We start from the raw sequence: 18,088 nt of genomic DNA, 5'->3' as shown, positions 1-18,088 counted from the left end.
TTTGTGCTCAAGAAGTCCTCTGGAGAAAGCCACCCAGCTGAGGGACAGGACGGGACACAGCCCAGGAATCACCACTCAACGTGGGTTCACTGGGCCCATCTCCAGCTCCTCTGGGGCCCCGTCTGCAGACCTGCCTCAGCCAGGGTGGAGGGCAGGTCCCTCAGGGTGGAAGGGCTGGCACGGTCACATGGAACCAAAGAGGCCAGCCTACTTACCTCCAGCAGAGCTCCCCAGAGGGCCAGAGCTGCAGGTGCCAAGCGAGGGGTCAGAGAGGCGGATGCCCAGGGTGCTGGGGGAGGTTGGTGTGGAGGCGGGGGAGCAGGGGAGTGATGGGATGCCCCGCTCTGCCAGGATGGTGGAGCCTGCAGAAAGGGAGGGAGAGGGGGAAGGTGGGACCTAGACACTCAGAGGCCCACCTTGGAAAGCTTGAGTTTCCATCCTCCATTAGGTTCCCAGGAGAGAAACGGGTGGTGCAGCCTGACCACACAGCCCAGCCACTAGGCTCAGAGACTGACTGAGTCTTTGCCTTAAAGAGCTAACTGTCCAGGGAGTCTCTTGGGGCTCTCTCCTCAGTCCCTTCCTCCAGCCAGCCTTGATTCCCCCCACCCCACCACCACCTATCTCTATCCAGTACTGACCAGTCATACACACCTTGCATAGAAATAAGCAATCACAGAGCCTGGGAAATTATTTGTTCTTTGCCCAGGAATGTAACTTTGTAATGTTTCCCTATTTAAACCCTGAGCTTCCGGAGAGCAGAAAGCCTGACTCACCTGTGACTTTCCCACAGGCCCTAACATAATGCCCTACACACAAGTAAGTGCTCAATGAGATATTTTTTTATTAGTAGTTATTCAGTCTAATTTATTCAATCTAATTCACTTAATAGTCACTGTTTCTAAGAATATTTATTAGCTGTCCACAGGATTTCTCTTAGTAGTGTTAACATGTTTTAAGTGAACTATCATCTCCTTCTTTCAGAAATTTATACCTCCTATTTGCTTTTCTTGCTTTATTGCACTGGTTAGCATTTTCAGAATGATACTGTACGGCATCTTAATCACATTCTCGACTTTAATGATAATGTTTCTAATGTTTCACCATGAAGCATGAAATTGGCTATAGTTTTAGGGTGAAGGAAATATCTTTTCATTCTTAGTTCACTTAGGCCTTCAACAAACCAAAGCACTCTTCTATGAAGTAAATAATCATCCTTCCATACATTGTTACTGATTTGTTTTTCCTTTAGAGTCAGGATCCTCTATCACCACTTTGGTAGTCAAGATGTCCAATTCTCCAAACAGCTCAGGAGCACACTGTTCAGCATATATTAAATTCTGAATGATTAATCTTCAACGCCCACCTTGGCCTACTTCCCTCTGGGGACATTTAAGTCCTGGGGTTTTTGTTTGTTTTTTAAGCTTCTCCTTTGCTCTAGTCTAGTAAGCCTCTTTGAGCAACAGAAGCTTTACTGAAAAGCTACTTAACTATTATTAGATGGTGCTGATGCAAGAGACTATCTTGCCCTTATGTAATATCCTTTATCTGAGGAGCAGTATCTCCTGATGACTGTAGCCAAATATCTTTGTACCTCAGCTTGATTTTTTTTTTTTTTTCTGCACCCTAGTCTGGTTTCTTTTTATTCCACCTTGAATTTTTAAGCCAATTTTCTTCCTTTCTGATGTCTTTTTATCTAGCCTGATTTCTTTTCATTCTTCCCTGACTTATCTTCCCTCAATCCTAATTTCTTAGCACCCTAGTCCCATTTCTTTTCATTCTTTTTCCAATTTATTTTCCGCTCCATCTTCATTTGGTCTTTTTCCAGAGGAGGAAGTCTCCACTGATTTTACCTGATTTCACAAAACTCTCATACACTCACAATTACCAACAGCACCGCATACACAAATACCCATGCATTTACTCACATGTGCCTAGACACGGTATGCCAGTCTTACGGTGTTACTCATGCTTACTCACATACACACTTTATCATGTCTATGAAGTCTCCTGGGGTGAGGTCTAGGTTGGGGGCTGTGAGGCCCAGGGGTCTCCAAACTTGTCTGACCAAATTTGCTAAGGAAGAAAACTTTAGATGCCCAGGACCTAATTTGAAATCTACAGAATCAAAATTTCTGGAGGTGGGATTTAAGAATCTGACACAACTGAGGGACTGACTGAGCCCAGCATCCTGCAGAACACTCTGCGAAATATGGCTTATACAAATCCACGTCACCCAGTCCATTCAAACTCTCCATTCAAAGCCAGGAAGGCCCAGACATCTGCAACCCCATTTCCTCCAAGGCCCAGGGATTCTCCAAAAGCCCCCAATCCAGGCACTGCTCTTCAGAGATACCTGGCCGCTGACACACCACCCTCTTTATCTTATTTAGACACAAAACCGTCCTTAGAGGTAGAGGTCTTCGTTCCCATTTTTTGATAAATGGAAACTGAACCTCAAAAAGTTCACTGCTAGCGGAAACAATTTTTTTTCCCCATTTTTAAAAGGCCACAACCACTAGGCAATGTGTATGAGACTTGTTTATGTACGTGGGCATGTGGGTGAAACCGGTTCTGAGCGTGAAACTCAGTGTTCCCTGCTTTTCTCCCCCTCCCCAGGGTTTATCTGGTGAAATCTGAGAACCATGGACTAATCAAAAGAGTGACTCTGACTAGAACCCATAAGGGGCAGGGTGGGCGCTGTTCCCCGCTACCCAGACAGACTCTGCCTCCAGGGAAGACGAGATGCTAGGCCTGGAGGCGCCAGCTTCAGGATGCGCCTCGAGGGAGGAGGGCACGTGGCCAGGGGCACTCACCAAGGATGCGGATCTGTGTGATGGACCCGTGCAGGCCGAAGAGCATCCAGAGCGGCTGTGAGGCGTCCACGCACAGCTGCATGCCCGCCGCGACGCCGTTGTGGCTGAGGTGCAGCTCGCCGTCGGCGTTGACCACAAGGCCGAGGATGTCGCCGCTGTGCAGGGGCCCGGGCACGCGGCACACGGCCCAGAACTCCTTGCGGTCCACCAGGGCCTCGGGGCTGAAGGGCAGGTCGGCCGGCCTCAGCGTGCCAGGGTCGCACGTGGTGACACCTAAGGACAGCGCGCCGGGCCGCGCGCCGCTCGAGCGCGTGACCTTGACGAAGATAGTCTCAGCCACACGCACAGGCCGACTGGTGAAGACGAGCGCGCGCTCGTCGCGCCCGTGCTCCAGGCGCGCCACCGTCTGCTCGTCCAGGATGCGGACGTGCGCGCCGGCGCGCAGCGCGTGGAAGCGCAGGTCGCCGTCGAGCTGCGGGGGCAGCGCGCGGCTGTGCTGCGAGTTGAGCGAGTTCTGCGGGATGGGGCAGCCGGCAGCTGGCGTGCCCTCGTCTCCGTCAGAGCCCGGCACGTTGAGGTCACACAAGCTCACGGAGAGGCGCGCTTCGTCCGCCTCGCGCCGCAGGGACGGCCGCCGGAGGGCGGTGAAGGAGCGCGGGCGCAGGCAGTCTGGGAGCACCAGCTCGCTGTCTGCGGGGGTAGGGGGACAGGGCGACCGTCAGGCGGGCCACAGCCCCGGGTCCCATCGCCTGTGAGTCTCCTCCCACTAGTCGTTAAAGCCGGCACTAGTAAGACGCATCTAGTTTCTAACGGCAAAGAAAATGCTCGGACATTTTACAGGGGCTTCCCTGGTAGCTCAGTGGTCAAGAATCCGCCTACCAATGCACAAGACACAGATTGGATCCCTGGGTCGGATCCCTGGAATGGAAAGGTACCCATGGGGAAGGAAATGGCAACCCACTCCAGTATTCTTGCCTGGAGAATCCCCATGGAAGAGGAACCTGGCGGGCTACAGTCCATGTGAGTTCTCAAAAGACCACTGAACAAGAACATCACACATTCTGCAGGACCTCAGACTACCTATCTGCTTAAGCAAAGGATCATCAGGCAGGAAAGACACCAAAACTAAAAACACGATTACTTCTAAATGGTACACTTATAAAAGTCGGATTTAAAAAAATGAACTCCTGGGACCTGGCTCTTTATCCTAGCAGCCAGGATAGCACCTGGCACTCAGAAGAAAGCAGTAAACACTTGCTGAATGCATGTTGATACTCTATGCCTCTGGGAGCCCAGAGGGAACCCTCCCCTCTAGAATACCTCTCTGCACAAATTGTCTCATCTTATAGCAAAAATTAGCTTTTGATATTGTTTCTACCAAAGGACGCTGAGGTGGAGACGCTAAGTGAATTTTTCCAAGCCCTCCTTTCAAAACCAACAACTGGAAAGCAAACCCTTTCTCTTTTTATTCATACACGTAATACAGACTGTATTTTGTTTAAAAAAAAAAGACAGTTCAGCAAAGAGAAATGGGAATCTCCTGTCAGCCTGCCATCCAGAGGAAAATACTCTTAATATTTAGATGTGTGAGTTTCCAGCCTTTTTTGAATATATTTTAGTTCTCTTTTTAACACAAAAATTGAATCATACTATATAAACATCAGTAGTTTTAAACTTTAACTTTTACAGGTAACAAATCTCTTTGAAAATGTAACTTGTACCTATCTTCTCAGGAAAATGCACATTCTCCCTAAATTCTGTGGATAATTTCAGAGCATCCATGGCCATGGACTCCAGGTGAAGAACTCTGTTATACAAATTTCCTTTTCAAAACTAATTTTTCTATTTATCGTGTCCTGTATACCCTTTTACACTAATAACCATGTTTCTGAGACCGTAATTTCTTAATGGCTGGTTACGTCTGCTTTATGGAGTCCTATAATTTGTAATAAAAGTCATCAGGTGCAATGAATTACTGCTGCATTTCCTCCTTAAAGCATCCCACAGAGGTGTTCCCTTTGTACGGATAAAGCTCGGAGATGTTCTGTGACAACCAAGCTGCAGCTCCAGGGTTAAAGCGTGATCCACCCAACTCCTTATCCCACACCCTCCACTTTCAAGCCATATAGGTTTACTGGATCCTTTTCGTGGGAGGCCCCAAATTTGGCTGGGGCCACTGCTGGCCTTACCATGGACCAATCCCTTCTCAGGAGGCTTTTCTCTGAGCCTCCCCAAGGGAGAATCTGTGCTTTCTCTCCAGGAACTGAGTAAGGATGGCAGGGGTGCTCAGCATGAGAGCAAAGTTTGGAGGAACAGACTGGTAGGGATAGCGAAGCCAGAATTCAGCTCCAGCTGAATCTAGATTTGCTCTCTAATGCCTCCCTATCTTTGCTCTCCTCCAGCTCCTCTGCCCCATCCAGGAACAGTGTTGTTTGGGCCCCAGCAAGGAGAGGGTGCTGAGCCCTCCCCACAAGTCTCCTGCTTCTCTGGAGAAGCCTCTCGAGGCCTGGCTGGTCGGGATTTCCCAGCATCGTGTTTAGTAAGGAGGAGGGAGCCAACCGGAAAATGTGATTATTCCAGGGAATTGACTCTGTGACAGCAATGGTGCAGAGAGGCTGGGGGGCTACGGAGAGCCAGAGGCGAGGAGGGCAAGACATGGGAGACAATAGCAGGGGGCAGAGGAGGGCTGTGGGCCGACCTGGACCCCAGGCAACAGCCCTGCTCCCCTGACCCCTCAAGGATTCCAGGGACTGGCCCTTGGGGACTCCAAGAGGGTTGGGGACAGAGAAGAGAAGGGATGGAGAAGCAGGGGAAGGAGGCAAGAAGTGGCTCAGAGATGCCCAGCCAGGGTTTACATGAACAAGGCTGTCATGGGGGCCACACATACACACCCCATGCTGCTCTTTCCACCCCACGCAACCCCCACACTCAGGACAATCAGGCCAGAGCCCATGGAGCTGGGCAGACCCTCAAAACAGACTCCTGAATGGGGCTGGATGTATGCTCTCCTGCTCTCTGCCCCCACAGGAGTCCTCTTCTGCCTGAATATGCCCACTCCCTCCCAGACAACTCAGGCCATTGCTGAGCTACTCTGTCTTTAAGAAAATGTTTCCTTCTCTTAAACTGAAATCTACCTCCCTAGTTGCTTTTTTGTTTGTTTGTTGAACTCTTAGGAAAAATTAGTTCATTGATCCTGTACCACACAAAATTTATTCAAATTACCTTCATTTGAGTGGTAAGATCACAACAAGAAAACAGGTTATCCTACAACAAACCTTACAAAATCCATCATAAAAGCTTTTTTTTTCTTTTTCATTATATTACCTATTGTCTTTTTTAGACTAGTATACTATGCAAAGCTACACCGATTAGTAGTTTGCCTATTCCCAAGTTTAGGAGAAATGCTTCCTTTTGACACTATCACGTACCCCATAGGAAAATAAATTCCCTTAACCTAACAATTGCCACCCAACTCACTCTGCAAGGCATCTTCCTTCAAATCCCTCCTCTCGTGTACACAAGATGTCATGCTAAAGCTTTAAATCCTGCAATTGTATTTACAGATCTACACTTAAAAATGAACACAAGAGCTACTACCACCACCACAACAAACACAAAATAACACTCTTAAAAAATTACAAACCAGCTAGATAATATTCTGGTAGTGTTTACAAATTAATTGCTATTTTTGTATGAAAGTACTAGATATTAAAAATGAGTAGACTGTGTATCAACCTAAATAAAATGATCGCTACCCACAAACGTGTACATATAAACACACCCGACACTGTCTGTCAGCTCACGTGCTGCTCTATATACAGTCTACTTTCCAGGGTGCGTTTGGTTATAACCTTCCTGTATTTATACCTACTACCTCTGGGGCTGCCTCTCAGCCCCACACTGAAGACAGCTCTCCTCAGGGAACACTCAGACTCCACACACACCTTCCCACCTCGTAGACAATGAACAGCTCCAGACTCAGTACACTCTCAGATACACTCTCACCAGCTTGACGCAGTGTGGCCATCACACCTCTCCTAATAAGTACTCTCGCAACCTGAGAGTGTTTTAGGAGTTTTGGTAACCAAAATCCATAAACTGGTCAGCAAGATAGGAACACAGTCCAGTGCAAGACTCTGAAGTCATCAGTTTGGGTTCCCATCTGAGCTCTGTCATTTCCTGGCTGTATGACCTTGGATAAACAGCTTAAGCCCTCTGGGCCTCTCTTCTATAGTGGTGAAATCAGCATTTCCTTATTAGTATGAAATCTGAAATCCCGTTTGGAAGGAATGCTGTGAAGAAGATGGAGTGGGATGAAGCACTAGAGTGCCTGGTACAAGACGATCCCTAGGGTACTGTGAGCCTTTGCTACTGTCTCCATGCTGCCTGGCTCAGAAGGATATGTGTGGGCCCTGGAGTGATACAGGCCTGGGTTTAAATGTCTGACCCAGCACTTGGCTGGTGGCCTGTGGGTGAGCCACTTTCCTCCAGTCCCAGATCACTCACCTAGAGATCAGGGGTAATAATACCTGCTTTGCGATATTGTTGAAGGGACCAGAGGTAGAGTGCGAAGCCCCCGGCACCTAGATACTTGATAACTTCTGTTATTTGCATTTGCTCAGGTTGAGTTTGTCAAAGTCAGGTCCACGTGCACCCAGGTGACTAACTCTTTGAACCTAGGACTTCGCATCAGTCATAAGCACCTGGGACAGAATTGCTGAATGACCTCACTGACTAAAGACCAGGAAGGAGAAGCTTCAAGTGGAGATTAGAGACAAAGGAAGAGAAAGAAGGAGAAACAGCGGGAAAAGAAAGAGGAGAAGGGGCAAGAAAGTGACTCCTTTGACCTTGCTTGAAATATCACAGGAGTTGGGAGAGGAGAGACAAGAGGTACTGGGAACCAGCTAAAAACAGAACCCCTGGGGCCACTGCCCAGCCCAAGTATGTCTCCTCTCCCATCCCCTCCACTCCTAGGGTCAGGAGCAGCTGCAAGCTGCCAGCAAGCTCCAAAATAACCATCCCATCAGTGTGCCCGTCTGCGCGAGGCCCTGAAATAGATGAAACCTGAGCTAGAGGAGTGGGTCAGGGCACCCTCTACAGAGGGGACAACAAAGGTCCTGGCAGAATGAGTCCACATCAAGTTGGGGGTCAGGGAAGGGGCTAGGCTCCCAAAGCTAGGGGAGAACACCATGGCCCCACCTCAGCCCAGGACTGCACCCTGGGGCACCGACGGCCGGCCTGCAACCTCCATCAGTGGATGACCCCATGTTTGAAGCAACGAGCTATTTAATCCGGGCCTGGGACATGCGGCTGCCTACTTGAGAGTTGTTTATGGTGGAGAGGTGGCACAGGGCCACAGGAGAAGCTGCAAAGCTGGCTCCCCTCTCGTGGCCCGTTTTGCAAGAAAGAACTTGTCCATCTTCAGCTCCTGCCTCGTCTGGCACCTGGTGCTGGCTTGGCAGATCCCCTGGGCCAGGGCAGAAAGAGCCAGGCCCTGCAAAGGGCAAGGAGGCCTGGGCTTCCCCTCTTAGGGAAGGCACCCGGCATACCCACCCATTGAGCCCTGTGTGCCCAGCCCTGGACAGGGTTTAAGGAGAGACAGCCAGGACCCAGGCCCTGCGGAGCCAGGAGCCCTTGGGAGACTTGAAGCTTGGAGTCATGAAAATTCTCAGTATATCAGGTTAGATAAGACCTTAGAGGAGAATAAGGAAATCTGTTTATCTCTGCCAAGCTCTCACCCAGCCTTGGCTAGAACGCCCCTGGGGACGAGAAGCTCACCACTTCTCAAGGCTATCTATTCCCTGTCTTTGGACACCTGTGACTTAGAAAAAAACTCCTTTCATAGATGCAAGTGTCCCATACCCACTCCCTAGGGCCCACTCTGAGCCTTTTCTTCTTTAGAATAAATCTCCCTGTTAGGATAATGCTGTCCAACTGAGGCTAAGAACTTCTTTTTCAGGGTGAGTCAAAGATGGCATCTCAGAAGAAACAGGATTTGACCCAGGCCCTGAAGGACAAGAGCATTTGGACTGACAGAAGCAAGAGGCACTCGGGTGGGAAAACTGCATTAGCAGATGCCTGGGGAGAAAAGTGTGAGCAAAACCAGCAAGGAGAAAGGAAGGGAAAGGAGGGGGAGATGCCAGGCGGAGGGCATTCGGGCAGCTCTAGCCCAGAGATCTACACACTGCCAGTCAGTGTGGGATGAGTGGGGCCTGGGCGCTGCAGCAGAGGCTCCTTGGAAGCGGGCCAGCCATCGGTCCAAGTCTTGTTTGTTTAGACTCTCACATCCACAGCACTGGATAATCTTTAACCACGGGTCAGCCTGCGGCCACCCAGCCGGCTGGCGGACCTCTGCTGGCCCGTTTGGAAGGCGCACCAACCCATTAACTGTGTCCATAAACATCCTCCTGCTGGTTCGCAGCTGGCACGGGGCAGGGGAAGGAGCCGGGAGGGTGGGTGCATGGCTGGGATGGGCAAAGAGTTCCTCCACCCTTCTGGGAAGTGCCCTGAGACCCACACCTCCACCCTCTCCATATAAACCCACACCACCTCCACCCTCTCCATATAAACCCAACCACAAGAAAGTTGGGAAAAACAAACACACTTCTGAGGCTCATGGAACAAAGGGCAGAATGTTCCAGAAGCCCTCAGAGTCATAGATTTTTAGATTTACAGAATCTTCAAGCCACGGGATCTTAGATGGATAGATCCCCAGAATCATCTGGTCTGGTGGGTCTCAAACTTTTATTTTTCCCCCAAGCAATAGAATCGTTCGTCCAAAGGAACAGAAAACTCTGGTTGATGTCTAGGAGGTGACCACAGAGCTCGGCCACTCAGCCACCGCAGAGATGCCTCTGTGGAACCCCAGTGCTCCAAGGGACCCAGCTGGAGAACCACAGGCCTTAACCCAAGAAATAATTTAGATTGCGTGGTTTGACTTTTATCCAGACACAGGCACTTGCCTCCCTCTCAATGAGAGGACAGGTTGGGGATTGTCTACTTTGGTGGTGTTTTTAAATTAGATATTCCTTTTTAACCTAAAAACAACAGCCCTTCCCATTTGTATAAACACTTTTATGTATCCGGAAGCCTCACAGACTATCTGTAAGGTAAATGGTGCATGTACAATTATGTCCAAATAACAGAAGAGGTGGGCAAGGCACAGAGATGCTGAGAGACATGCCCGAAGTCAGTGAGCGGCCAAGTGGAGTCTTAATTCAGTCGGGCCTCCTGTTTCTCAAATGAGGGCTTCGTCCCCAGTTCGTCGCCAAGACCCTAGCTCCTCCCCTCCTGGGGCCACCAGGCCTCTCCAAGTTCCCCAGAACTGTATCTTGGGCCAAAGAGGTACTAGATGGGGACACACAAAACTGCCATTTCTGGACATTAGAAACAGCCTGCTATTGGCAATTACATGTGCTTGCACTTTATGGAGGTTCATTCTGGTAGAAAACTAGAGCACACTGTGAATGACGGGATCAAACAAGGCCCTCAAAAGACTTCAGGGAACTACAAGGCAGGCAGACCCACTGTCACCACTAAACAGGACGCTGGGTACCCACCACCCCTCTTGGTCTCTTCCAGGGCCTTTGGTGGCCTATCTGTGTCCAACACATGTGGCTGATCCCTGATGCCTTGAGCTCTTGTAAGCTCTATTCTGGAAGACATAGGGGGCCCAAATCCCCACCCCTGGGGGGCATCTAGACATAATAGGGAGACCAGAGAGATTCCTGTTTACAGAGCCTGGGGAGTAATGTAGCCCATGCTTCTGAGCTCAAGCGCCAGCTCTACTAAGCGGTGTGACCATGGACAAGTTGTCAGACTTCTCTGAGCCTCAGTTTCCTTACCTGCAAAATAGGCACAATAATAACTTGCTTTAAAATGTAATCAAAGACGATCTCTACTGTATTCTTAAAGAGCGGGACAAACACATGATACAGAACCCCTGTTGTGGAGTAGACCTCCACTCGCTTCAGGAAGAGGGAGAGTCAGGAAGAACAGAGTAGTCAGGGGAGACTTCCTAGTGGAGGGGAGGGTTTGGTACGGGGCCTTGATATAATTGGCAGAATTCTAGGTGAGTCAAAAAGAAGCACTGGAAGAGTGTGAAGCAGAAGGAATAGCAAGATTTTTTTTTTTAACTAAGATGAAACGAAAACCATCAAAGGGAAAGACACCAAGATCAGCATCCTCATCTCTTCATCCCGAGGGCTTGGCTTGGGCCCCTTGAGCTAATATTTGCCTCTCAGCCCCTGGCAGCCACAGCTGAAGGTAAATATTAGTTTAGCCTGGGAAGTGGAAACCCCAGGTGGCAGTGTGGTCCTCAGCCGGCCAGGATGCCTCACGCTCTGTACCACAAGCTGGGCACAGCCAGGATAAGGACCCGACCCCTGGCCTTATCTATAGAGAGGTCCAGGCCTCTCACTGCTGGGCAGCCAGGCTGGCCCACCACCCCAGAAACTGGCACAGCAGCAGCCTGGCCCCCAGAAAGCGACCCTGAGAGTCTCCAAACATCCTTCTCCTCAGTAGGCAGATGGGGTCTTTTTCCAAGACCTGAAATGACATCATGAGTCCTTGGGAGTACCCCCATACCCTAACCCTAACCCATACCCATGGCCTCTTAACAGCCTCCTAGGCTCAGCCACACACATCGTGAGTGAGCAATAAGTCTTCTTACACTGACCTTGGGCCCAGATCAGCTGGAAAGTCTGAATTGTGGACCCAACCTGGCTTCTGACTAGGGACAATTGGGGTAGGCTCCTTCCCATCTCTGGGCCACATTTCCTCTTACTGAAAAACCTGACAGTAAGAACTGCTGGAAACTCAACTCTCTTGCTGAGTGTCCCCTGTGATACACACACATATCCGCACCTGTGCACACCCACTCTCCTCAAGTCCACAAGCCATCCACAGCCTCCCCACCTAACCCCCTTCCCTGAAGGATCTTTTCCCCAACTGAGTGCCAGTTCCCCATCTCTGTGCCCATGCACACCCCTCCTGTCTGGCCTACACTGTTCCTCCTCAAGAGGTCCATTCTTCCCACCTCCTCTAGTTCCTGACTTAAAACTCACCTCCTACAGGAAGTCCTTCTGGATTGCTCCCCAGCTGCACCCCCATAGTTTTATTCTTCAGCCACACTTTTATGCAGTATTGGATTTAGGTCACTTCAGAGCAGTCATATGGTATGTCCCCCAGTGTAAAAACTCTTTCAGGTGAGGGGCTGGGTTTCCAGTTCTAGTGTCCCTCTGACCACTGCACAGCACCTAGGCTGCAGGAACATCCTATAAGTGGAATCCGGGCTCACCAGCTTTTGGCCAGGACCCACAGCTACTCTTCCTGAGTCAACACTTCTGAGAGGCGCAGGGAGACCTTGAAAACTGGTTTAGGAACTTATCTCTCCAAGTATTAATCACCCCATAAAACTTGTGTTTATTTAGTTGCTGGCAGGTCCTTCTTCCAGGAGGTAGGAAGCTGTTATTCTTGGAGATACCAGCCAGGGCTTGGGCCAGGGCACCCGGAGGGAAGAGGGTGATCTGCTGTGAACTCCAGTGTAACAGGGAGCCTGGAAGACCTGAAGCAGCTCTGCTGGGGCCATGGCCTGGGCAGCGGGGAGCCCAGGTGATGTTTAGGGCTGTGGGGGGTAGGGATGGGGCCCCCACTTGGCGGTGTCAACCAGGGAAAGACACCAGCCCTTGCCTCCACCCTTTTGGGGAAGATGGCCAATCTGCCCATGGCCTGCCTTGCAGGCCTACTCTGTGCCCTGGACCCCAGGATGTCTCTAGCCTGAGGAGCAGACACTGGCCAGGCGGGGTTCGAAGGGCTTTGCCTCAGGTTCCAGACAGGTGGGGGCAGGCAGACAGGGCTGGCAGGTAATCTCTAAAGATGAGACACTGATCTAGGGGACAAAGATGAGCACAGGAAAGATAGGCCCGTCTTCAGAGCCACCAAGACAGGGAGTGACTTCTTCAGAGGAGAAACTCAGCGGAGGAGGGAGACAAGGGGAAGCAGAGGAGCCAGGGGGATCTAGGTGGAAGGAGGAGGCCCAGAAAGACACGGGTGCAGTGATGTGGCAGAGAGGAGGGAGGGGGAGATGGGCGGATGGGAGCAGAGGGAAGAGGGCGGGGAAGGAAGTAGACCCTGAGACCACACGGGCAGTGGGCATGTCCCAGGGGCAGGGGTGTGGGATGCAGGCACAGAGCAGCAGGCCCACCTCCGAAGATAACCTGGATGGGTCTCTCTCACTCTCTCTCTCTTTTTTTTTAACAAAAAAAATCAATTTAGGAAGAACAAAATGAGGACATATTTTAATCTGCTAATTCATTTTAGGGGCCATAATCAGTGTTTAAAAATGCCCAGGGATTATGGTGATTTACAGCTGTGACGGGAATCAGCTAGGGCTTTGGCCTTACAGGGTGTACAGAAAGGAGCCTGACGGGAAATTCAAATGCAACTGAAATTACTGTGTGAAAACCTATTTATAGTCAAAGAGGCCAGGTCAGTGCCTGGGCTCTGCCCTGGGTGTGGCCCTTCAGGATCGCTCTTCAGGCCTCTCCCTCAGCCCTGCAGATTAGGAAGCCTCATCTCACCTGGTGTGTCCGTTTTGTCCTCACCCTTGCAGAGCTGTAGGCCCAGCCTAGGCCTCCTCCACCAAGAAGCCCTCCTGAACTCCACCTGCCCTCACTAATTTCATCCTCCGCTGACTTCCTGCTGAAACCCCCCAGTGGGTAATGTGAAATGTACCGCTTTGGGCACCAGAATACCCAGTTCAAGTCTCCGCTCTGCCACATCCCTACACACACAAGCCAGGCCTTCCATAGCTCTCAATTTTCTCCCTGCCAAATGGGGATAATAATCACTCCCTCCAGGGCCAGGGGCTGAAAGGGTGAATAAGGTGACTGGAAGGAACCATCTGGGCAGACGGACGAGATCCTGCGACCACAGCATCCAGCGATTTACTGTCCTCGCTTGGGCTCTGCCTGGATCGTGTCTGGAGTTGTGTTTGCTTTGTTTCCCAGTGAGCCTGGGGCTGTCTGTGAGCAGGGCTGGGTCTCCCTCAGCCACCCCTCAACCCTTTCCTTCATCTAACAAGTCACCATCTATCCCCCACTTTCCCCTCCTCACTCTGCAAATATCCTCAGCATGCTCCACACACCAGGCCCAAGATTCCACTCCGGAGAGGAACCCAGTGGGTAAGGCATGGATCCCTCCCTCTCAGAGAAGGGTTTACTCATTTGTTTTTACTTTCATCATCTTTTTTTTTCCCCCCACTATAAACTGACTAGAAGAGAAAAGCTTCAGTTTCTAGGCTCTGAAGTCAGAAAGGACAAAAAAAAAAAAACATTTTCCCACCACCTCCATGGCAGCTTTCTCTGCAGGCAGAGAGATGGTGAAGGGAGGGGAGGTGACAAGAGCAAGTGTTGGCTGAGCATTGACTTGGTACCCAGGACTAGGCTGGACACATTACTCACAGCCTCTTTAATTGGGTTTCATCTTCCTACTGACCCATTGTACAGATGGGAAAGCTGAGGTTCATCCAGGCTCCTCCTGGGTTGGCCTGTGCCCAGTCTGTGCACACAGGCACACACATGCTTGCCGGCACACACTCAAGTCCAGTGGGAGTCCAGTGACCTGGATTCTCAGTCCTCAGCCACCAACTTGCTGTGAGACTCAAGGAAGTCTAAGACTCGGAGGCCCCTTCCAGCCCTGGCATTTGGGGGTCTGCAGGTGCCCTCGCCAGGAAGCCTGGTACTTTAGCAACCCCAGGATAGCCTCTAATGCTACTCCTCCTGGATCGCCCACAGGATGCCTGCCCTCTCACTGCCCTGAAGCCTTAGTCACACTGCGGGCCCGGGAGCAGCCAGAAGAGTCTTGGCCCCCCAAGTGCCTTCTGCTCTCCCCCACTACCCCTTCCACCCCCATCCATGCAAAGAGCACTAAGGTAGGGTTGGACCTGCTGGAAGGCTGCAGAGCCCAGGGCCGGGGCTCACTCGGGACAGAGTGCTGGTTCTACAGCTCACCTGCAGCACTTCCTAGGGATGAAGACAACCTCCCTGAGCTTGAGACGCACCTCCATGGGCCCAGCGATGGGGTCAGCCTCCCAGAGTTGTTAGCAGAATGGCACTAACAAAGTGCCTGGCACACAGTAAGTACTCTGTATACTGTAGTAGTCACGATGCTTAACATTAATTACTTCCTGGATCGGGGCGGGGGGTGTCTTCGAGGCAGCCATATATGATTATGAAGCTCAAAGGCACAACCTGTGGGGCCACAGAGAGCAGAGACCTCACCAAGCTCCAACGGCCACAGCCGCGGGCCAGAAGGCAGGGATGCTCTGCAGTTCCAAGGCTCCCACTTGGCCCCAGGACTGCTGCCAGTGTGGGGGGTGGCCCCATACCTGATGGAACCAGTCTGACCACAGCCCCTGGAGGTGTGCCCTGCGTCTGAGGGGCCGGAGGGAAAAGGCACTCACCCAGCAGCTGGACGCCTCGAGTGAGGCCGTAGACATCCACCAGGGCCCAGAGCGGGTCGGCCGTGCGGACCCCGTTGAAGAAGAGCATGGCGGCCGAGTCATTGATGCGGTAGAAGACACGGCCCTTCTTGTCCACCCAGAAGGCGATGATGTTGCCCTCATTGGCAAACTCCTCAGGCAGCGCCTTGGCCCAGAAGCCACTCTGGGACACCAGGTCGGGGCAGGCGTACTTGGGCAGCGAGTCGGGGTGGATGCGGGACGGGTCCTTGCTGGTGAAGCCCAGCCGCAGCGCCCCACTCCAGCAGCACTGCTTCTTGGTGATCTGGGGGCAGGGGTGTGGCCTCAGACCCCCAGCCCAGCCTCCCCGCCCCGGCCATCAGCGAGCCCAAGGGGAAGGGACGGCACCCTTCTCTGCAGACCACCCCCAGGCAGACTCCCATGGGACGTAACCCTGCCCAGCTCACCCACAACTGGGGCTCCTCTCCTTCCCCCAGGAGCCCTCACCTCCCCCCCACCAACTACCCTTATCCTTCTCCCATCACCTCCCCGTGGCCACTCCCCTTTCTATTTCCTTGTCACACAGGGAAGGTTAAGAAAAGGGTAAGGAGAGAGAGGAGAGATTAGGAAGAGCTGAAGTGGCAGCAGAGAGGAAAGAGAAGGGGCAAGGAGGGTGACGGCCATAAGCAGAAGTGGGGAAGTCCAGAGGCCCCAGGCCGTGCAACCACAGGAGCAGGGAGAGACGCCCCACCTTCAGCCTGACTTGCTCATAGATGAGGACCGGGCGGTTACTGAAGGTGATGGCGTTGCAGAAGCTGGCCTGCCTCTTGACGGCCTTGTGGCTGAGGTCCATGAGGATCTGGGAGCCCTTGGTGTGGGGGTGGAAGAGCAGCGGCGTGGCCGGGAGCCCCCCGCCGGGCAGCACCGGCGGGCAGTGCTTCTGCTTGTGGTGGCATCGGTGAGAGGGGACAGGGCAGGGGCCCCCAGTGGAGTCTGCAAAGGAACGAGCCACAGCGTTAGAGAATCTGACAGTCCGAGAGCTGGACCAAGGTCCCCTAGGGAAGGGCAGAGGGCCGGGGTATAAGAGAAATCACCACTGCCCAGGACTTCCACCACCACCGCCCCTCACCACCACCGCCACCTCTTGCCACTATCCTTCTGATACCATCCACTGCATTTCCCACTCCACCACCTACCACTGTTTGTTATCCACCACCATCTGTGCCCACCCTTCACCTGTCACCTCTCACCACCACCATCTACTCCAACCCTCCACCCACCTCCCACCATCATCTCCCACCATCATATACTCCCACCCTTCACCTGTCACCTCTCACCACCACCAGCTACCCCCACCTACCCATCACCTCCCACCATTTACTCCCACCCTTCACCCATCACCTCTCACCACCACCAGCTACCTCCACCCTTTACCCATCACCTCCACCACCACCAGCTACCTCTACCCTTCACCCATCACTTCCCACCACCATCATCTACCCTCATGTGTCACCCACAACCACAAGTTAACATCTACTGCTCCTCATTGGAATTTATGACCATTTACTTTCAACCTCCACCATATGGTAAGCAATCATTTGCAACCAACATCTACCACCATTCACTGTCATTCACTCCCAATGCCATTTATTTTATTCAACAAATATTCATTATGTATCTGCTGAATGCCAAGCCCTGTCCTAGGCACTGAAGATAAGGCATGAAACATACATGGATTCTGTCCTCAAGATGCCAACAGTCCAAGGAGGGAGTTAAGACATGGACAGAAATTGCAATACAAATGGCAGACAGTGAGAAGCACAAAAGGATGTACAGATAAGTCACTTCCCAGGAAGGCTTCTTGGAGGAGAGGAGGAGGAGGAGAAGGCACTGGAGCTGAACCGACAAAGCTGGGCTGCAGTCAACACGTGACCATGGGCTGCCATTGGAGACCAGGAAGGTGGGTGGGTGGGGCAGCCTCTGCAGGACCATGCCCATCTCTTCCCTCCTTCAGGGCCACCTCCCCCCACCCAGGCTGCCTTCCTGCTTTACACCACCCACGCCCACAACACCGTGGACACAGGCAGGCCTCTTCACCCAGGCTTCCAAGGAACTCGGAGCTGCCTCAAGCACCCCGGCCTGTGCTTCCTTCCATTAACAGAGCTGGGTTCGGAAGGTACCATACAAACATGTGAGGTTGGCACCCAGGAGACAGGGCAAAGAGAGGAAAGAACACGGGATGTGGTGCCAGGTAGCTCGTGTCTGTCACTAACTGGCCATGTGACCCTGGGGAAGTCACTTTCCTCTCTGGCACAATGCCATGTGTTAGGTTGTGTCTGACTGTGTGACCCCATGGACTGCAGCCCTCCAGGCTCCTCTGTCCATAGCATTCTCCAGGCAAGAATACTGGAGTGGGTTACCATTTCCTCCTCCAGGGGATCTTCCTGATCCAGGGACTGAACCTAGGTCTCCCGCGTCTCCTGCATCACAGGTGGATTCTTTACCTGCTGAGCCATTGGGGAAGCTCCTTCGACACAATAAGTGGCCTCCACTCTGTGGCTCTGAGACACGTGTCAGCAGCCCTGGCAGCACTAATGCACAAGTCCTGGCAGCTGGGGGCTCAGGCAGGAGGGTCATTTCTTCCCCAAGACCTGTGTCTCATCCATCAGGAAGGACAGCTCCTGCCTGTCGTCTTGAGAAGAGGCACGGGGGATGCGGAAGATGGGGGTGACATAATGTGACCAAGGCCTTCCAGGATGTTTCAAAATTGGTCCCTCCAAGGCAGGAATTTAATAATAAAGTTTGGTTATCCAAG

General features: G+C 52.0%; 1 protein-coding gene across 3 annotated transcripts in view; it reads right to left on the bottom strand.

Annotated features, from left to right (window-relative positions):
• NEURL1 (neuralized E3 ubiquitin protein ligase 1) overlaps positions 1-18,088 on the bottom strand; it is a 77,885-nt gene that overhangs the window by 6,123 nt on the left and 53,674 nt on the right. For all 3 annotated transcript variants that reach the window (XM_061403348.1, XM_061403346.1, XM_061403347.1), the window contains 4 exons: positions 16,025-16,266; positions 15,277-15,598; positions 2,814-3,503; positions 216-362 (listed from right to left, as the gene is read on the bottom strand). In XM_061403348.1, the coding sequence (XP_061259332.1) occupies positions 216-362; positions 2,814-3,503; positions 15,277-15,598; positions 16,025-16,266 (1,401 nt within the window). The remainder of the gene's footprint in view (positions 1-215; positions 363-2,813; positions 3,504-15,276; positions 15,599-16,024; positions 16,267-18,088) is intronic.

This window comes from Bos javanicus, chromosome 26 (assembly GCF_032452875.1).
Source record: "Bos javanicus breed banteng chromosome 26, ARS-OSU_banteng_1.0, whole genome shotgun sequence".
NCBI lineage: Eukaryota > Metazoa > Chordata > Mammalia > Artiodactyla > Bovidae > Bos > Bos javanicus.
Note: the sequence above shows the minus strand (reverse complement) of the source record. Positions and strands in the feature narration are given on the sequence as shown.